This window comes from Anabrus simplex, chromosome 2, assembly GCF_040414725.1.
Source record: "Anabrus simplex isolate iqAnaSimp1 chromosome 2, ASM4041472v1, whole genome shotgun sequence".
In the NCBI taxonomy this organism is placed as follows: Eukaryota; Metazoa; Arthropoda; class Insecta; order Orthoptera; family Tettigoniidae; genus Anabrus; species Anabrus simplex.
This window is the reverse complement of record NC_090266.1, coordinates 286222335-286245452: the sequence shown is the minus strand read 5'-3', so window position 1 is coordinate 286245452 and position 23118 is coordinate 286222335. Positions and strand designations below refer to the sequence as shown.

General features: G+C 38.3%; 1 protein-coding gene across 4 annotated transcripts in view; it reads right to left on the bottom strand.

Annotated features, from left to right (window-relative positions):
- Positions 1-23118, bottom strand: part of Ca-alpha1D (Ca[2+]-channel protein alpha[[1]] subunit D) — a 1069984-nt gene that overhangs the window by 3940 nt on the left and 1042926 nt on the right. For all 4 annotated transcript variants that reach the window (XM_067140589.2, XM_067140588.2, XM_067140586.2 and 1 more), the window contains 2 exons: positions 19876-19914; positions 7206-7324 (listed from right to left, as the gene is read on the bottom strand). In XM_067140589.2, the coding sequence (XP_066996690.2) occupies positions 7206-7324; positions 19876-19914 (158 nt within the window). The remainder of the gene's footprint in view (positions 1-7205; positions 7325-19875; positions 19915-23118) is intronic.

The window sequence follows — 23118 nt, the reverse complement described above, 5'->3', positions numbered from 1 at the left end:
GTCACGCTGCGAGGAGCAGTTCAGCAGTGCAAGCGTGAGAGTAGCTAATCGCACAGCGTATCAATGTGCTGCACAGGTGCGACATTCCTAGCCACCGTTGCATTATACTGTAGAAGTGCGTAAATACGTCGCGCAAACAAACATTCCTAGAGTGCGGTACGGCAAGGTTCATTTTCCTTTATACTTAAACATAGGATATTGAACACAACGAAAATTCTTCTGACGGACTGCATATCCGCTTGTGACTAGGAGCCGTGACCAGTCTTAAAGGAAATAAGCATTGTGGGATATGACGTTTTGCTCGCGCAGCGACGGTATATTGAGTTTTTATAAGAAGGAATCATGTTCTCTAAACGACTTACTGTGATTACTGTGAAGGGATTTCGTTTTTCACACCACTAAATTTGACGGTATTTAACGAATTTAGAAACTGTAATGTATCAGCTTCTCAGATATTTCATTTTTCAGAGAATTTTAAGTTCAAAGTTTCAATGACGAGTGGAAGTTCCTTAATAATCGGTATTAATGCAAGTTTTTGAAAATTTTAATCTGATAAATAATTCAAGTTAAATAATTCTAACTTCAGAACGATGGGATTCTTCAAGACCTTGATAAGGTTTTCCATTAACTTTGATGTTGTCCCTCAGTCACATGTATCTCAAAATAATTCTTCTCATCGAGGAAACAACTATAATATCCGTCTCCTTGGCTGAATGGTCAGAGTAGTGGCGTTCAGTTCAGAGAACCCTAAGTTCGATTCTCGGCGGGACCCTGGATTTTAACCGCGTCAGGTTAATTCCTCTAGTTTGAGGGATGGATGCTTATGTTCGGTTTAATAAGCATTTTAATTTATATACAACATATAAAACGACAAACAACCACAGAAACACGCAGTAGTGAATACCGTATATCCCTAACAGGGTTACCGGCGTTGAAGGAATCTGGCTGTAAAACTACACATAATATACACACCAAGTTATTGGCAAACGTTCAGGGAATAGAAGAAGAAGAAGCAACTATAATATTTCAGCATTCTAATTAAACGAGCTACTGCTGATCAATGTGAACTCCTGAATACAGTATGTGCAACTGTTTAATACAGAGTGGGAACAGTAATCACTAATCTATGTTTCTAAGTACTTATGCTGTTATACAATTTGAGTGTTTCAAAACCCTTTAGGAGATTTTTAAATAGACTCTTACTATACACTTCTGAAAGTCAGTCATGTCATGTCTGATATGAATAGTGACGATATTTTCCGAATTGTTTGAGAAGAGCTTAACTCAGTATTCATTGTTGCCTTCCATGGCTAAATGGTTAGCGTGCTGGCCTTTGGTCCCGATGGTCCCGTGTGTCCCGTGTCCGACTCCCGGCCGGGTTGAGGATTTTAACCTTAATTGGTTAATTCTAATGGCTCGGAGGCTGGGTATGTGTGGCGTATTCAGCATTAGAAATCATCCTAGGTAGGGCCCTCATCTTCATAGACATGCAGGTCGCCTAATAGGCCGTCTACGAGAAGAAGACCCGCACCAGATCTCTCCGGAGGCCATACGCCTTTATATATCGTCGCTCGACCGGTAAAAGGTTGTATTCCACAAAGCTCTTCCTTTCAATTATTCTCCTTAAGACTAGTCACGCCTCCCAGCCACGTATGAATATGCAGTCCATCAGAACAAATTTTGTTGTGTTCATTTTCCTATGCCCATGTGTAAAGGAAACTGAACCTTACAGTACCGTACTGTAGGAATGTACGTTTGCATTACGTATTTACACACTCCTAGTGTACAATGCATGTAAGGTTCATTTTCGTTTAATCGTCGACATAGGAAAACGAACACAACGGACATTGTTCTGATGGACTGCGTATCCATATGTGGCTGGGAGGCGTGACCAGTCTTAAGGAGAATAATGGATAGGAAGAGTATTGTGGGATACAACGATTTACCGGTGAAGCGACGATATTATTAGTTGTTGACTCGTTCAAGGAACTTAACAAGTTCTTACTTATAAGATTCGTGCACTTGTAAATGATAAAAGCTATCCTATGAAATGTTTTCTGCTGTTCATTTTACGTCCCACCGACTCAGACAGGTCTTATGGCGACAGAGGGATAAGCATTAATTAAGTACAGACCCAGTATATCGTCGCTGCCGGGACAAAACTTCCTATGTGAAATATTTTAGCTTGGAACTTTGCCCGGTAATGTTTTGTCACCTATGGTGCAATATTAGGCATGCTCGCTCTTCATAATGTATGTGCTGCGGGTCAGTATATCTCCCAAATATTATCACATAGGAGGTTTTATCCCGGCAAAGACGATATGCCTCTTTTGAAGACTGCCAACCACGGAAAACCATCTTCTGGTCTGCCGACATTGGAGTTCTAACCCGCCATCTCCCGAATGCAAGCAAAAATCTGCATGCCTTGAACAAAGCAGTCAATTCGCTCGGGTCTATAACCTGTATTGTAGTGTGTGTATTTTGCCTATATCTGTAATTACAGTATTCAAAAGTTCCGATAAGAGTTCCGGAACGTTACACTAACGAACCATGCAAAGTAATATCGTCGCCGTTCGGGCAAAAATTTAGATCTCCCAATGCTCTTCATATCAATTGTTTTCCTTAAGACTGGTCACGACTCCCAGCCACATATGGATATTTAGTCCATCACAACAATATTCGTTGTGTTCATTTTCCTATGCTTACGAGTACCACACTCTAGGAATGTATGTTTGTATGACTTATTTACGCACTCCTACAGTATAATGTATTTAAGGTTCTTTTTCCTTTACACATTAGCATACGAAAATGAACACAACGAATATTGTTCTGATGGACTGCATATCCGTACGTGGCTGGGAGGCGTGACCATTCTTAAGGAAAATAATGGATAGGAAGAATATTGTGAGATATGACCTTTTACCCAAACAACAACGATAACCAATAATCATTGCTAATTAATGTGAAGAAAAAACTCGAGGAAAGAAACCGCGCTCGAAGTAAAATCCGATATTCTAACAGTAAAAATTACTTCTTTCATGAAGGTAAGTCATAAATAAAAAATCGTAATTATCTTCGTTTAAAGTGCATTCACACAGGTCATATTGGGATAGTGGGATAAGGGCAGCGGCTATAGCCTAATTAAGGTACACTCCCAGCACATGCCTGGTCCGAAGAGTGGAAACCACGGAAAACCATCTTCTGGGCTGCCGGTAGTGGAGTTCCAACCCGCCATTGTCCGAATGCCAGGTCTTGTGTTATAGTTATCCAGGTATTAGTAATATGTCTTTGTAACAACAGTTTTGTTCACGTGCTGCTTAAAGCAGGTTCATTTTTTACCACCTGCATCAAGGTGTGTCATAAACCGGATACAGGAAAATAAACCTTAGTCTATCGTACTGTAGGAATATATGTATGCACGACATGCCCGACTCGTTGGCTGAACGGTCAGCATACTGGCCTTCGGTTCAGACGGTCCCGGGTTCGATTCCCGGCCGGGTCGGGGATTTTAACCTTAATTGGTTAATTCCAATGGAACGGGGGCTGGGTGTATGTGTTGTCTTCATCATCATTTCATCCTCATCACGACGCGCAGGTCACCTACGGGTGTCAAGTAGAAAGACCTGCACCTGGCGAGCCGAACCCTTCCTGGGATATCCCGGCACTAAAAGCCATACGACATTTCATTTTATGCACGACATATTTATCCACTCCTAGATATGATGTATTTAAGATTTATTTTCCTTTACAAACGAGCATAGGAGGATGAACTTAACGAAAATTGTTCTAATGGACTGCATATCAATATGAGGCTGGGTGGTGTGACCAGTCTTAAGGGAAATAATGGCGAGGAAGAGCCTTGTCAGATTCGCATTGCAGCGACACTAAATTCCACATTCTTTGGGCATTGAATGGAAGGTATTTGAAATTCTAGTGAAGAATGAGCCCTAGAAAATGGATTCAGGTAATTCGGTGATATCCATATATCATGGTAGACGGAGCGACGGAATGGGCTACATCGTAATTTCGAGAAAGAGATTGCATTTCTGAGTGAAATACATACCGGTAATGAATGTGTACCAATTACCAGACGGTGTTCACCTCACACGGGACTGAGTCTGGCAGGATAGTTTTATGGGATAGTTATTTTCTATAAATAGAGGCCTTGTGAATTACTGTGTTTTTTATACGATTCAAATGCATATTATTATCATTTGGTAAACTATTTTAATCGAAATAATTATGATTAAAGTCCATCCGCCTATTCATGCCGTGTAAAAATTTATACCTTCTTCGATTGATTCTAATTTATCGTAAGTACTTCTTATTCCTTATCCTGGTCCACAGTTTGATTTGCGACATTTTCGTGCAATGTAAATATTTCGAGAGTTAATCCATCATCATCTACTGATCTAAAATTTTCAAAATGTATGTCACTCAAACCTCGCAATGAAGATTGCTATACAGTGGTCTAGTGTTCCTACATAGAAAGAACTTCCCATAACCATTGTTAACATACATTTTTGCTGAAATTACTGTACTCTAGAATTTAAACTAGTTACTACATGAAGCAATCAAGCATATAAAAGGTTTAACACTACTCCTATAAGTGATATAATAAGGTGAGAGTCAGGATACACTCCTAAATAGGTGTGCAATTTTTATTTTCTGAATTGCACAATCAGTACCCATATCGTTAGCCAATGTTGTATTAAGAAGTATCTGGGGTTGGTGATCTAGATGTGAAGTCCCTTTAAACAGTAATATTAATATTAATAATAATAATAATAATAATAATAATAATAATAATAATAATAATAATAATAATAATAATAATAATAATTTGATCTCTGCCCTCTAATACAGTTCTCACAAACAGGTTCCGATTGTGACTGAAGGTCAGTGGTCGAGCGTAAACACAGCGATCAGTTTAACCGCACAGTTCACCGAAACAGATTCTGACTACCACTAAAGGCGACTCTTAACCATTCCACGATTTTACCGCATTTCTGAAGCCCCAACAAGCAGCTATTCCAAGGCTCGACTATTTGGCTCCATATTCTTCTCCTTTTTTTCCTGGCCGGATGCCCTTCCTGAAGCTAACGCTGTGTGGAATGGTGTATTGACTGTTGCCGTGTTTCTGTGGTGGCTTGTAGCGTGACGCATTATGTGTAAATGAAGATATATATTAAGACGACCACAAGCACTCAAATCCCGACCTAGTTTAAATTAACCAAATTCGGACAAAATTTCCTTCCCAGTCGGAATTTGAAATGAACCGAAGGCCACGGCACTGACCATTAATCCAAGGAGCTCAACCATTAAATATAATTTTACACGGAATGCGAAAAGAAAGGAGAGCTGCGCTCATGCCTCGACCAACTGAAGGTTAATATTTGTCATATTTCATGTTTCTTAATAGTATGCTGTATAATTTTATTTAAGCAGACATACGCGTCTCATGATTCTAGCAAATGGAATAACAATTCAGTATCGTCGGTGCTGTGCCAAAACTACGAGTGTGGCAATGCTCTTCCTACCCATTATTTCCCTTAAGACTGGTCACGCCTCCCAGCTACATATTGATATGAAGTCCATCAGAACAATTTTCGTTGAGTTCATTTTCCTATGAGCGCGTGTAGAGGAAAATTAACCTTATTCTACCATACTGTCTGCAAGACATATTTACCCACTCCTAGAGTATGATGTATTTACAGTGGATTTTCCTTTAATATTTAATTTAATTTAATATTAAATATTTAAATATAACATTTTTGTATTGAAAAGGTGGACCGTTTTAAGTTTTTCCTAACATCCAGGGAGAGCATTGTCACACTCGTGGTCAGAGACGATATGTTGAACAACGTTCATCTCGGTTTTACTTCAGTTTCCATCTCTCCTTCGTTATCTAGATCGACGGAAATGCTATCTAACGTATGATGTATTATAGAATTACTAATAATTTATTAATATGAATAATTTGATCTATTATGAGTGCAGATTTTCTTAACAGGCTCCTGACGTTGCTCTTCCTCTCTTCCCAACAAAGTGCTGAGACGGTTACTGGAGTCATGTCTCAGGACATCTCCACCAGTTCTCCCACCTAAAAGTTCAGTTACATTAGATACGTCGGCAATACAGTGTCTGATATGTTTCGTATAATCAGCAAAATCCATTGAGGTTATCACTCAATCTCCCGCTAAAAAAAGTTGCTTTCTCTTAGAATTTCAAATTCATTCTAAAAATGATATGGTGTACCTTGCTCTGCTGTCCAGTCTTCCATTATTGCATGATATCACCAGAATTAATTTCCTAATACTGAAAACAATTGTATATATGGTATCATCCAACTCCAATTTCCGAATAATAAATACATTTGTTTAGCTATGTACAGTAAGTGTCGGAAGGCATAATCATTCCTCAACCGTCCTTCAGAAATGAAATATTGCTTCAAGTATCTTGGAGTAAAACAGTTTTATATGGAAAATAAATTTAACAATCACATTCATTTGATTGGATTACAGTTAAGAGTCATCTCACCAAGCCAAAGAAAGTCAAGACCCCTAATTTCGAATGTTCATCTTTTAAATTGTAAAAACATAAAAAGCAAAGAACGATATTCTCCATTGAAGGGTAGGTAAGAGTTCATTAGAAATTTTTAGATTCTTTGAGTGGTGTTGATGAAAGCAACTATGGCAACAGAACATATCTGCAACGGTGAGAGCTAAGTGTAAGCCCTATTGTCCTCGTTATTTTTTAAAATAACTTTTCGTCATAAATGTATTTAATTACATGTACAAATTTAACATTTCATTAACTGTAAAGACCTAACTTGGCTATAGTGTTTCAGGTAATTTGAGTTATAGAGATTAGATTCGGTAGTTGGATGAGAAATAAAGTTTATTCAATTAATTTCTACTGACTTAACTCTTCAAACAAATATGTTCACTTGAAGTACGTTCTATGAAATCTCAAATGAAATGTAAAGTATAAGAAATTAGTTAATTAGTACTGATTAATGAAGAATTATTTCAGATATTCTCCCAGAAAGCACGTACTGTAATTTAAGAAGAAATACTGTATATACATGACTATGAATTGAGTAGATCATGTTTGCGAACTGTTCTCCTGTCATGAAGGAATGTATGCCTAACATTGAATGAAGAATGCTTGAGACATATTTATGAACATTCTTCTAGACTTACCTAGTTATGTGAGGCACGAGGGCATTCTTGGTAATGCTAGTTATGTGGTTCATTCCCTCGGTGACTGCTCTTTGGATAGAATTATAAGGCAAATAGTCTATCGAATTAGTTGGTGAAACCTGAAAATAATAATATCACATCATTACCTGTTCTGCATTTTATCTCTCACCTTTCATGGCAATCAACATTAGTAAAACAGAAATAGCATATTTACAATTCCGTTCCTAGACTTTGCCCCTTCACAGCCATTACTGGGTGGTATAATACAAATTCTATGGCTTTACCTTAATATAAGAAGCGAAGATAATCACTGCTTTTCTGGAGAGAAAGAACTGCTCGACAAGAAATTGAAAAGCAAAAGTAAATATTCTGACAGAGTGTTACATGATATCAAGAGGTCAATCAACCAAAGAGTGGTTTAAGTCACCATTGCTCCATCGTGAAGCCTGAAAAAATTAGAGAGAGGCACATTGAGACTAGATAGAAATCAGACTAAATTTCAGTCATTCATTCTCTCATTCTCTCACAAATCTAAGCACGTTAATATGAAAACAGATAACATGAAGATGTTCAGACTCCTTCCTTGTTTCATTTTTCCATTGAATCTCACCACTGAATTCCTTCTAATTGTTCAGTAGTCTCCGTATCGTTAAAGGTAACGATGTTCATCCCCTACTCTTCAAATTCATGCCAAAGGAATTATATATTTAACACGGATAATCCAACATGCAGAAGTTTAAACAAACTTTCTCAAAATATAATATAAACTACTTCTCATATTTACAAATCAATTACAGTTTCACAAGCATCAGTTCAAGATGTCGATTTTAAGGTGGTCAAATCTTATGAAAGAAGCACAAATATGTACTATAGAACAGAATCCAATTTAAACGGAAGACTCGTTATTATAAGTCTTGTTCATGGTGTTTAATGTTGTTTCCTTTCCTTGATTATGCTCAAATTATTAATCTAGAATAAAGTCCTACATTCAGTTACTTTATTTCACTCTGCACTGACGAGCATTTATGAGTACTACTGCTCAGTCTAAAGTGTACAGTTAACGAATGGGACGGTTGCGTACATCGTAACATGGTCTTACTGAGGTGAATGGTATGGGGGAATAACTTTAAAAGTTCCTAGCGAGACCATGATGCGAACCACACTAATCAGAATCTACCGTTTAGCTCTGAATGTGTTTATTGATTTCGTGAACTAAAGTAATGAAGTTTACTCCGTGTATTTTTTTTAAGTGTCACTGAAATCATCTTCATTTATACAGAGGTATACCTACGTACTGTTTCATGATGTATGTTAATAACATCAAAAAATAAATTCCTATGCAAGTAAGTTTTAAGCTGATAAATTTCCATTCCATAGTGTTTAGTAGCTTAGCATGAAATTCTTTTTACAGAAAATAAAGTACGTGTAAAATGCAAATATTGGTTCTGAACTCTGTATTACTTCAGGAAGTTTCAGTCAATTACGTAACTCTACAAACCACTGCGATATCGTGAAGATGTGAACACAGGTTATATTCAATAGCATTGACAGAATTTTAGTGTACTAGGACAAAAAGTGAAGGAATGTACTCAATATTCTGAAAAAGAATTGTATAGTAAAATATAATATACAGTACACGTGGAATATTGATTAAGTGCAATTATGCGTTAAGAAGAATATGAAAATACGTGAATCAAGCAGCTGCAACTGGTGAGTTGTGTAACAAGAGTGCAAATGTAATATAAAACTTGACCTACCTCGAATGGTTGCAGGATCTGTGTCAAGAAATAAACAATTAGTGAGAATATACAAATAAAGGACATTCAAGCCTGAAGTTCATACTCTCCCTATAACTTAGTTAATGATAATGAATAGCGCTATGTGATAAAGTAATCAATATATTTGCTTAGTTTCTGTAGGGTAATTATACTGTTCAGAATCCAAGACAATTGGCGATGACGAATTTGTAGTCAAGCGTACCCTTTTTCACCCCATACAGCCAAATAGTATCTAGACTAATCCAAAAACCAGAGGTGGAAGAATAAAATGGTGATACATAGCTACCAGGAACATCATACTAGGATTGTGTTAGGTATTCTGTGTGTTTGATTTATTTTGCATGCTCTCCCTCGCAAATGACGCATGGATTTAAAATAAGTGCTTCAAATCATATTGAAGATGACGTTTTCAGTTCTTTCTCTCTTTTTCCAATCCCGATAACTTTCTAGAGGCAATGTAATTACATCAACTAACATCCTGGAAAATAGAAAAATATACATGCAAGCAATATTCATTTTCAGTAACCGGGCGAGTTGGTCGTGCGCATTGAGGCGCGCGGCTGTGAGCTTGCATCCGGGAGATAGTAGGTTCGAATCCCACTATCGGCAGCCCTGAAGATGGTTTTCCGTGGTTTCCCATTTTCACACCAGGCAAATGCTGGGGCTGTACCTTAATTAAGGCCACGGCCGCTTCCTTCCAACACCTAGGCCTTTCCTGTCCCATCGTCGCCATAAGACCTATCTGTGTCGGAGCGACGTAAAGCACCTAGCAAAAAAAAAAAAATTCATTTTCAGTTCGTGACAAGTCTTTTTTTCATCATGTTCTACACATAATACAGTTAAACGAATATCTGTTATACTTAACTGTTCATTGTTTAGAGTTCCTTCAACCTTCTATGACATTAACATATAAGGACTGATATTTGCGGAAAATGTATGAAAAAAGTTGTTGCTTGCTGTCTGGTAACATTTAAAAATGATTCATTTCCACGAGCCACTCCTTGTCAATCATACAATCAATCTGGTTGTGCACTACAGCTAGCTGGAGAAAGTATCAGAAACCATACATGAAAATAAACCACACCTCGTGAAGAAGACACTATTGTAACGTAAAGTTTCATGTGTCTTTGGTTACTTGCGTAACATTACACAGACTAACTGAGATGTCGTATCAAAACCACTGCAATGAACAAACATTACTTTTACTTGTTGTGGTAGCTGTCTATGTTTGTGAATATTTGGTGATGTGAGTGTTTTCAAAGAAGTACTGGAATCACTTCTTCACCTTCAAACCAACTGAGCCCCACGAAATCGTATTTGGCTTAAGTCACGGGGAAGTAAATAATATTTGACTTGATAAATACGCGAAAATTCACTTAAGGAAACGATCAGAACTTTGCAGACCACACGCTAGCTTCATTTACAACATTGGTTTTAAAACAAGAATTAAAAGCTTTGTATAATGTTTCACGTTTATGAGGCCTAATCTCAAGAGGACCACCTCTTCGTCATAATGATGAACTTCCCTATGAAACATTATTCTTGAAATTATGAAATACCACCAAAATTCAGAAATTCAGTGTACAAATTATCGTTATGGTTACGATTTTACAGCATTCGGTAGCCAACAGTGCCTTCCTTGTAATCACGATACGAGCTAATTCTAATTTGATGGTATAATCACTGAGTAAACAGAATTACTGTAACTTTAGAACATTGAGCCCAACGATCTCCTGGAAAACGTAAACACTCGTGCTACGAAATCTGTACCTACAGGAAATCTGTTCATCATCGAAATACAATGAGGAATTACATATGTTGAGGTCAAGAGAAGCTTTGTACGAAGAGATATATACAATGCTCTAACAAAAGACAATGAAGCAGTGGAAGGTGATAACCTTCTTAAACATAAATGAAAAGTAAATTAAAGGACCTGCTGTGAGGATACCAGCTGACTTCATCTAAGTATAGAATTGTTCAAGAAACATTCAGATCCAGATTCACAATAAGTGGTAACTAGAGTCGGATAAAAACTGACTGGAATTATTTTTTGATACTATGGAAATAATTGTGAGTTAGCCTTGAGCTCAGAGACGGCAACAATATTCCCTAAGAACAAAATACACGCAGTAGTTTCGATTACTAAAAAAACTGTCCCTTCTTTCTGAGAATTATCGCAGCAAAATATTCAAGTAGTCGGACAAGTCTGACGGTTATTGTATTGTAGGAAATTAAATAGTCGTCCTTCAGGATAAAATGAATCAGAAAAACCCGCAGAATTTCATCTTTAATATTTGTGATATTTTTACAACATCGTGACCCCTTAATTTTGAGTACAGAGTCCAGTTAACAATTTTGCTTTTGAATTCTGTGTCGTTACAAAAGAGTATTGTACAGTTGCCGCTTGAAATTTGGAAGGAGAAAGTGACAGTGGAAGAAAATGTATGCCCAAGCAGCGTACCGGTAATTGTGAGAGTGCCTGATGCATTCCCTAGCAGAGTTCTAGTAACACTGCTCACTGAAACTAGTCTATAAGTCTACAGAAAATCGGACACCTGTTCAATATCTGCGGAGTTGTTATATACTGTTGATGCTTCACCGTGGACATCTTACTAAGATTAATTTCTTTTCGGGCAAGGTTATCATTATTAATACTTTGGAATTCTTCACTTGTTAATATGCTCCGGAAAATTCAATAAGACTGCCTTACGTGATAAATTATACTTTGAAGCAATAGCAGCATCAAATCAACTATTCTGATAAAAATTAAAACTAAACTCTAAATATTAAGCCTATCAGTCTTTAAATATGTATTAGCCCCTATACCTCTAACAGTGTTGAAACTATCACACGACTAGATCGAAATAACCTCCCTCTTAAACAACCAATATCTGTGCTAAAATGTATAACCTTAATGACTTTGGACGATGAAAATGCTTGCTACCATATGGATTTCATAATACATTTTCAAATTTACCTTCTATTTGTTTAGAGCAAGCTTGTCATTTGCAACGTTTTAGATTGAGTGTGATTCACTCATTAATTTAGTGAATATGAAATTAATGAAAGACTTAATTAATTGATAAACACATCACATTGATTTATCAAAGTTAAACCCTTAGGAGTGCATTGACACCACGTTCGTTTAGTTCCTGTGGCAAAGAATGAATAAAAGCTCAGGAGTATTGGAATCTCTCTAAAGTTTCATAGTGAATTATGCCGAGAACAAATGATCCTGGTGCTGTCCCACGAAGTACTTTTCTTGAAATATCTGAATTATATTAATCCAGATCTATCCCTATTGAAAAATGTGTGCACAGCTCCAAGAAAAACTGATTATACCACATAAGAGGATTAACATATTCAGAGGTCCCGCAGATCTTCAACATTTTTAAAGCACTTCAGTCCTACTGAGTACTACAAACTAAGACTTTCAACTTCCTTCCTGTTCATAGCGTTTCCCCCTCCCTATGATTTATCAAACCACAGACGTATAAAAATTCCTTCTATCATCGTTGAGGAAACAAAACCTCGTATATCACAATGCTCTTCCTATCCATTATTTTCCTTCAGGATGGTCACGCCTTCCAGCCACATACGGAAATGTCGTTTTTATTTTTCGATGCGAATGTGTAGATGAAAATTAACCTTACGTACGTTTTGTAGGAATACATGTTTGCAAGACGTATTCACGTACTTCTATAGTAAAGTGTATTTAAGGTTCATTTTCCCTTACAACTCTGTGTAGGAAAATAAACACAACGAACATTGTTCTGATGGACTACATATCCATATGTGGCTGAAAGGCGTGGCATGTCTTAAGGAATACACTGCCTGACAAGAAAATTGAAGCACCCTGAAGCGGAGTAGGAAATTAAATGAAACTTAAAGTGTTCAGAGGTGTGTGATGTTATTTCAGTGATTACAAAATGTCAAATTTACAAAGAACTTGGCGGTACGAGCCCACTCATCAGTATGACGTAGAACCCACTCTCGGCTGGATGCTTGCACTGATTCGGTTAGAAAGGGTGTCATAACGCTGTTGTATACTCTGCTGAGGCAGGCTGGCCCACAACTCTTGTGACTGGTTCTTGATATCCTGGATAGTGGCACTGGGACGGAGTTGACGTCCGAGCTAGTCTCACACATGCACTATCGGGGGCAGATCTGGGGATCTTGCTGGAAACGGGCGTACGTCATCATCACGCAGAAAGTGCAAAGATGCACGTGCCGTGTGTGGATGGGCATTGTCCTGCTGAGACATGCACCAGGATACTGTCGTATGAGAGGTAGCACATGAGGACACAGGATGTCCGTGACGTACCACTGTGCCGCCAGAGCTCCCTCAATCACTACCAGCCGTGACCTGAAGTTATACCCGATGGCTCCCGACATCATAACGCCAGGAGTAACACCTCTGTGCCTCTCCACACATTGGGAGAATGGGACCTCTCCCCAGGTCGCCACCATACTCTCCGACGTTGGTCATCCGGGGTAGTGCAGAACCGCGATTCATCGCTTAGCACAGTGCAACAACGCCATTCATCAGCAGTCCATGCATACCGGCCAAGGCACCGTTCCAAACACAGCCGTTTGTGTTGTGGTGTCAACCCACACCAATTATGTGATATGATACAGAATGTTGCCGGGAATCCATTACTTGTTTTCGGATGGCAGGTGCAGATGTAAAGGGGTCACGATGTGCTTGGTGCGCAATACGGCGAAATTCCCTGGTGGTGGTCAGACTTGGTCGACCTACACATGGGACGGTAATTTCTAAGTTCGGCTACTGCTAGTCTCCGACCAATGGTGCGGAATGACACTGAATGTTGCCCTGAGTCCATTACTTGTCCTCGGGTGGGCGCAGATGTAAAGGGGTCACGATGTGCTTGGTGCGCAATACGGCGAAATTCCCTTGTGGTAGTCGGACGTTGGTGACCGGAACCTTGACGACGAGTACCCTGCCCTCACGTCCCCATACAGTCTAACGTCGGGCCACTGTCACATCCGAATACCCCAAAAATCTGGATATTGCACTATTCGACCAGGCGGCCAAATGGGGACCCAAACTGAGGCCCCTTTCGAACTCTGTCAGGTGCAGATAACACTGTCTCACTCAAGTAAGCGGCATCTCCGTGGCCTTCACTGTGATCACTCAACATCTGACGCTGTTCACGACCCTTACATACCCTACCAGGCCTAGTAACAACACTAAACACGGACAACACTAATGCACTCTGACGGCCGTTCTACCCTGTCAGAGAGAATTCCAACTCTAGCCGTTTACATACCTGACGATGGTGTGTATGTGTATGAAGTTACATTGCCATCCGGCTATTTCTTCTGGGTGCTTCATTTGTTTATGTCAGCCAGTGTAATATGGACAGGAAGAGTATTATGACACAGGAGGCATTGTTTCTTCACCGACGCAATGACCGTTGTTTCAACTACTCCCAGTCTATACATGCTATATGTAACATTTGCGGCAGAATATCCCAATTAGTCGAAGAACACGAATGCAAAGCGACTATGGAGTTGATGACTATTTTACAGTTGGCTCTAGTAATACCAAATTGCCAGGCCTGAGAAGAAGTTTGGCAAAAACTGATGAATCAACCTCAGACCAATAAACACCGATTTTACACAGATTTAAAATCACAAGTAGAGCTGTGGTGTGTGCGCACTTACCATCAGCCTGTAAACACAATTATTTTTATATCCGGTTTCTTCCTTTTGGTACACTTGTGTAAGAGTCAAAGGTGCCAAGATATGTACCTGAGACACTTGTGTGCATTTCTTGAATCACTGCTTATGATTGATAACTGTGGCCAGTTCATTTTCGGAAAAATTATGGGAAAAACTGCAATGAAAAATATTTTGAAACTGAGTTGATTCCTCGAATAAAATTGAGGTAACGTTTAGAAAATTCTTCGCTCTCTTACTTCCTACGTGTTGCCTTCATCCCTGCCTGCCGAAGACTTTCCACGACGCTGTTTGTGAATCCTGGTTTTCCACACTCATCGTACCCATAGAATTAGACATGAACGGCATATCGTAACAGACTATCACCCCTGGCGATGCGTATTCCTTCACAATGATAGTTTATCTTTAGTCATACGATTTTCCCAACCAGACTACGCACGCGCAGTGATGTGCTGTGTCATTATGTATTGATTTTAGGGAAAAGATGAAAATGATTTCTTTATTACAGTGATATGTCCAATGCCTAGAGTTCTGTCCTGCCGGTGATCTCCGTTATAGACTACTCATGGCGTGTTAGTTCCAGCTTTATGTTTCTGTCCAACGACGCTTACATAATCTTTGTTGGCATACTGTATGTCTATACCATGTCAGGTATTTTTGAAAGTTAAAGGAGGCTCAACATGCCATTAGATTAGTATTTCTAACAAGGAGATTTCAGTATCTGCTGTTTACGAAGGATATCGTAAAAGCGAGAGTATTTTCGTATATTAAAATGTCGGACGAACTCTTTAAGTGTTATATTATATAGCGATTATTACAAATATTTGATTGTAATTTCACTCAAGAAACTGTGACATCACCATCTTACTTGTCTCCTTGCATGGTTGACGGTCAGGACCTAATAATGTACGTCGAAACTTGCACCCTTGAGTCAGAAAGCATCATCTGTCTCTATAGTCACTGCATAAAACTCTTGAACAATCACTGCTAGTCCAATTCTGGAACTCCTCTTCTGTCATTCATATCACTTTGGATATTGCTTGGTTCCTTGGTAGGACGCTGACCCAAGAAAACCATCCCCTCAGTCTATCAGTTATAGTAGAGATGTGAACATTCACTCACTTATCGGGCTCCGAATGATGAACACGGACTGCCTATTTATGGTCTGTAAACGCTCAGCATGGTTTACAAGTGCCGTCCTCGCTAGGTTTGCTAGTGACATGGTCACGATATCTATTTACTTTATACCAAATATTTTATACTTACGTGTATATTCCGAAGTCACCAGATACCCTTGTCTAACTGTCCTCTTCCATTGGTTTATAAGTTACAGCGTTGTGGAAATCTTGTGAATAATTTTGATGTCGTGAAGATGTCATATTTTACAAGAGATCTCTAAAATATAACTCTAATTGCACAGGATATAAACAGCAATTTAGATTACCTACACAATGTTTCCCCAGTATGTCCAGATTCACCTGGAACTGCCACTGTGGCAGACGTGAAACTTTTATGAATGATATTTAAGATGTTTGATCTACTACTACCATTACTCACAGAGAACACAATTTGCCAAGGGAGTTTTAAACGCTGTTGTACACGTGTACACAGCTAAAGAGCATAATCAGAGACTTAAGTCCCTAATGTGGATGACAGTAACAATGAAGGAATAGTTTAAAAACGATCGCTGAATTCATGATTCACGATTCACTAATTCTCAGACATAAGTTTATAGGCTTGCTACTTAGTGGTTTATAGTCCTATTCAGAGCATTTGAAATATGTTTGTTGTATGAAACTTTAAGGGTGATTAGAGACGTATTTGTGATTAACTGGGTCTAGGTCTAGAAAGTAACAATAAGTGGCTTGTATGCGATGTAATATCCTTAACATCCGCGGGAAATCACGGGAAAACACTCCCAGGATGGTCGAGAATGTACTGTAAATATAAGGCCAGTTATTTATGTGTAGTCTACGGACTTCTTCATGAGCCTATGTATACTCTGTTGTAATCCTCGTACTTCACTCTGAAACCTGCCAGGCGGGAAGCAAATGGGCTAATCACGGATCTCGTTCACGGTCTACAAATATACTGCAATTCTGACGAAGATATTATTATACCCTTAGTGTCCTGCTAACAATATCAGTGCCGAGAGACATGGGAGTTGATACAGTTTACCTTAATAAACAGGTTTCCACTATGATAGGATTTGACTCCAAAACCTTGAGCACGGGAGGTGAACACCTAACCAACTCTACTATTCAGTTGGCTAATCTATAACTTTTTTATGTAGTTATTTATGACAGTGGATACTTTCCCGATGGAAACCATGATAAAATATGTACTACAATGATTACATTTCTAAAAAATAGCTTAGTTTATTTTTAATGTAAATTGGAAGGGTGCTTCACATGTCGAAATAAAATAAGCTTAAGACCATACTGCCAAGGTGTGCACATACTATTGTTTTCTCCCATGCAATGCAATACGCAACATGCAAGAAACATCTTAAACTATATTATGATGAGCATTTACAAGAAGTATGATTTTCTATTGAATAATTCATACTAATTTGGTAATTTGTATATGGCTGATGACTACGAAGGAAATGTGCACTTATGTCCCTGAATTAAGGAATTCTTGTTAGAATTACAAGGCTGCATTAAAAAAATCTATATTCTCAGTGCTCCTTAGATATAAGTGCCCTAAAGCTTAGTATTCTTTTACTTTACTCACAATTATTAATGACGCTGTCAATGCAATATGACTGAATCATACCTCCTAGATATGCACCAGACCTTCCAGTTCAACCTAGAATCAAAGCACGATATATGAAAATGAGTATCATTACTTGGATTTTCAGTTGCCCCCATCCAAGGAGATTATCGGTTATCATTTAAATAAATAGCTACAGAACTTGAAAGTAACATGAAACGCTTATCAGGAAAACATTTGTAGTTACCTAACTAGCTACACTCAGCACTCGTACCTTTTGATGTAGACGGCTTCTAGGATGGAAGTTTGGTATCACAAGTTATAGAGGGCTAAAGTCTCAATAAAACTTGTTAGTAAATCAGACTCCTATTTATTCAATATTTTGATCAAGAATTTTATATTTATTTTATCTTATTATTTCCGAAAATCTTCAGGTTGCCTAAAATGACAAAGATTACAAGCCAAGTTCTCTGTGGCCGTGCTTCAAAACCGAAAAGAAATATAAATAAATAAATAAATAAATGTATAATTGATTTTGATACCAAAGTATACAACTCATGATTGAAGATAAAATGAATACTGTTGGCAAGAATAGTGACTAATGGAATAGATATAATGTCGTACGTTGAATACTGAAACTTTCCGTGTACGGATAATCCAGCTAATTAATAACTGATTCCGTATTCCAAAGCTTCTCTTCGCTGTGGTTAGCATTTTGGGAATAACTGACCCCGTCCCTAGCATGAAACCTACGCTTGTATCATGAGATTTGGCTTCAGGAGTGTAAAAGCGTCGCATATGACAGCAAAGAGAAATTTTCGAATTTATTTTACGAAAAGGATAAATATTAAACAGACCGGGCGAGTTGGCTGTGCGCGTAGAGGCGCGCGGCTGTGAGCTTGCATCCGGGAGATAGTAGGTTCGAATCCCACTATCGGCAGCCCTGAAGATGGTTTTCCGTGGTTTCCCATTTTCACACCAGGCAAATGCTGGGGCTGTACCTTAATTAAGGCCACGGCCGCTTCCTTCCAACTCCTAGGCCTTTCCCATCCCATCGTCGCCATAAGACCTATCTGTGTCGGTGCGACGTAAAGCCCCTAGCAAAAAAAAAATATATTAAACAGTTTTAAAAACTACTTTCTTTTGATAGAGCTTCGGGGTCCTTTGTAGAACTGTCTGTAAGAGACATAGTGTTACAATAAAGTAATATTGGGTGAAATAATATTAATAAGCACAATAGGTTAACATAAGCTTTTCAGATGCATTTATCGACTGTAAAGCAATGTTCATACTGAAGCATTCCATTTGCTGAAGATATAGACAACTGGATTAAACGATAAAGTTGTGTATTAGTGAAATATCATAGCTGGCTTTAGGTAACGATTACCTTTCGTTACAAATGTCATATCTTCCTAACTGAACGGTATACAATATGATGTAGATATTCAGATATCGTTGGCCGTTGATGTAAAGATCAGTTGTGTAACTAGCTATATCCTGTAAGGGTTACATTTGCGAGCAGTATTCCAGTAATGCTGGCTTATGATTTAGTTAATTTTCAGACTAGCTTTCTGAATACACCATATTACGCAATATATCAAGAGTAACTTACCGTTCTTTTTCCTTCACTACATTTTAGAGTTCATCTGCAAGATATATTAGATTATGAAGATATTCTAATTCGTTATCATAAGCTTCATTTTGGTCACTTCCATTTAGGATATTGTGGTACCGTAGTCATCAATCTCACGTACTTACAGGGTTTGTGAGATTTGTTTCACAACTTATTGTAATCGAGTCTTTTCGGGTGTGTGTATAAATAATTACGTGGGAATACGTTAAATAAGCATGTGTCTGTTATCTCAAGACAGACACTATCAATGTGTCTTCATAGAGGTGATATCGAGGCTACAGACAACAATTTCAAGGGAGATGAACATGAATACTCTCAGATTGGCCAGCCTTTAATTTCCTTTGTTTTTCTTTCTAATCATATATCTACAACGATAATAAACCTGACGGTCAACAGAAAATATTATTCAGCCAGGATTTTCATGCTTATTTGCATAATATTCTACATAAAATCAAGAAGTACTGAACTACTGCAGTGATACATACTAATTAATCAGTAAAATTTAACAAAGGGCATTTCTTGCATGGAATGTAGTAAGGACACTAATGCACATTTCCTTTGAAACCAATCTCAGTACAATTGGACAAACCCATCTCGCACTCAAGTTCTTCCTGAAAGAGGGCCCAAGGCTGTTTCTGATTAAATTATAAGGATTTTCTTCTCGATATTAAAAAATAGCGGATTCTACATTCATTCAGTGCACAACCATGCTCTATTTTAAACCAAGTCTACAGCTACAAAACTTGGAAAACTTCTTGAAGATGACAAATATATGACAGGAAATGAACTACAAAATAATTTAATAATTTTATACTGAAACATGCAGAGAGTAAATGACTACCTTTCTAAGATTTCTGCCAGGAACATCCAAGTGATTCATCTGTGGAAAAGAAAGGAATTTTCTTTCTGTTTTCCATTGAAAATGACAAAATTATAAATGTTTTAATACTTTAACCCCCTCTCCTGTAAATATTACTGTTTATTGATACAGCGAAAAGTTTACAAGAAATACTAATGTATACTCTTAAAAGACATTTCTTTGTGAAAACGTTTTAATTTCCTTGAAATACGGAAATAATTTGTCATGTGAGTGTATTTCTTATGAACGATACGGTGTATGTTAGATATCTTTCGAGTTTAAATGTTAACCAGAACTTGCGATTGTGAAACCGCATGTATTCTTCCTTTTACTTCTACCGAGCACGATTCTCTACGACATAATCGAAGGTGTAAGATAATGGCTTAACATTACATCAGAGCACTATACGATATCAGTGCCTTCCAATGGAAAGCGAGTCTTTCAGATGTCATGATACCGTCGGTGAAGAAACAATACCTCGTATGTCACAATGCTCTTCTTATCCATTACTTTTCTTAAGACTGGTCACACCTCCCAGTCAACCAGAACAATGTTCGTTGAGTCCATTTTCCTATGCGAAGGCGTAATGAAAAATGAACCTTACATACAGAATACTGCAGTAATGCGTAATACACGTCACGCAAGCATTCATTCCTACAGTACGGAACAGTAAGGTATATTTTCCTTTACACTCGTGCATAGTAAATTGAACACAACAAAAATGGTTTTGATCAACTGCACACAAATATGTTGCTGGGAGGCGTGACCAGTCTTAAGGAAAATAATGGATTGGAAGAGCATTGGGAGATGCGAGGTTTTGCTTCTCCAAGGACGGTATGTAAATTACAGTATATGGCCTTTGGAATTTTAAGTTATCGTAATACATCACATATAACAAGAAAGGGAACGGGGAATATATACTATGCATTATAGACTAATAGCATCTATCTTTAAGGAAATGCTAATTTTGGGAGAGAATAATCGAGACTTTTTTTAGCACTTAGTATGTGCTTACGCCAGTTTCATGGCTCAGTCTTTTTGAAATCTATTTTTCTACGATAAGTGTAAAATACTTGCTGTGCAGCGTGGGTGTGGCAAGTTTTCTCACGAGGCATGATTTCTTCCGCTCTTTTCCATTCCAGTAATGCTCTTCAATAATTCGCCTTTTACCCAGACGTGCATACCACGCCACGTTAAGTGGTACATACCAAGAGCTCGGTGCTAGCGAGAGCCCTGTGATACGATAAGTTTCTGGATAAACTCTTCCTTTAAACAACACCGTAATTTGCCAGGCTTAATGCTCTTTCATACACAAGCGGTTTCAATGACAATAAGATAATGGCCAATTATATTATTTTTAAAGAATAAGAATTTTGGGATGAGCGTAGAAATAATGAAAATGAAATGGCGTATGGCTTTTAGTGCCGGGAGTGTCCGAGGACAAGTTCGGCTCGCCAGATGCAGGTCTTTCGATTTGACACCCGTAGGTGACCTGCGCGTCGTGATGAGGATGAAATGATGATGAAGACGACACATACACCCAGCCCCCGTGGCAGCGAAATTAACCAACTAAGATTAAAATTCCCGACCCTGCTGGGAATCGAACCCGGAACCCCTGTGACCAAAGGCCAGCACGCTAACCATTTAGCCATGGAGCCGGACGTAGTAATAATATTATGTTACTTTAAACAACAATATTCCTGACAAAAACTGCAGTATTTGACCATATTATTACACCCATTAAGAGCTCACGAGAGCAAGACAGACATACAATATAGGGTGACAGATAGATAGATAGACAGGCAGATAAACAGACAGACAGGCAAGAGATCCAGAACTTGGAAGAGAGAGGTTGGAAGAAAAGCAAGAACCAAAACAGATAGCTGTGTGCTGAAATTTGTTGTTGTTGGTGTTGTTCATCACGATGTTATTGTTGTGGTAGTGGTGGCGATGATGGTGGTAGTGTTTTGTTTTGGTGGTGCTGGTGACTTGCACTGAAGCTGCTGATATCGTGGTCTCAGTTATGTTTTATCATAGCAACCAGGACGCGAAATGATTTGTTTTTTTTAATATTGTGGTTTATTGGTAACTTTAAGCCGAAATTTAAACCTTTTAAATTCGCATAAATGTACATAACTGAGTGTATCGAAGTGATGAACACAATCGCAGACGTAAGCACTTGATTGAAAATGCTTTCATTATCAGAATGTTTTCCCTCAAAATCTGAGCTAATTTCCTGATGAAATGACAACATACGTGTTCATAGATATTATGAATATGGTTTTTATTAGGCTCACTGGACACGTCAGGTTGTGAAGCTGCAATATTAAAGACCTTATCTTATGCTCCTCACTTAGTCTAGATCTAATAATGTTATTTGTTTTACATCCTACTAACTACTTTTACTGCTTACGGCGGCGCCCAGGTGCCAAAATTTTGTCTCGCAGGAGTTGTTTTAACGTGCCAGTGAATCTACCGACACGATGCTGACATATTTGAGCACTTTCAAACACCACTAAACTGGACCGGGATCGAATCCGCCAACTTGAGCACAAAAGGCCAGCGCTCTACCACCTGAGCTAACCAGCCCGGCAGTCTATGATGGTTTGGACTATTCTCCTTCTCCTGAATTTCAATGAATGAATTCACCCAAAGAGTACGTTACTTGCACTTCTTTCGAATGCTTACCCAACTAGAACACTGCGATCATCTGATAAATAATTTATTCCGTTGAATTTATCTCCCAAGCAGTATTTGAAGCCGCATTAGTGCTGAATTTAAAAATGCAGTTGATATTTTGGAAGAAAACAAATGCATCCATTGGAAAAGGTATATTATTTACGTTTCAAGAGTATCTGATGTATATTACGAAGTATCTTCAAACCTCTCTCACTCTGGCATCAATCTTACATTTTATTTCTTCATAGAGTCAATCAGTTTAAGATTTACCTGAGTACGACTTTCACCTGTCTACGGAATTTCACGGCAGATGTCAATGTCAAGTCTAAAACCATCCCCGCATCCAATTTAATATACATACATGAGCATAGATAAATTCGTCGCTGTTAGTGCAAAAGGTTATATCGTCGTTGCCGGGACAAAACTTCCTATGTGATAATATATTTGGCCCGCAGCACATACATTATGAAGAGCGAGAATGTCTTGACAACATGCACACAAAATTGCACCTTAAATGACAGAATCTTACCGGCCAAATTCTAAGCT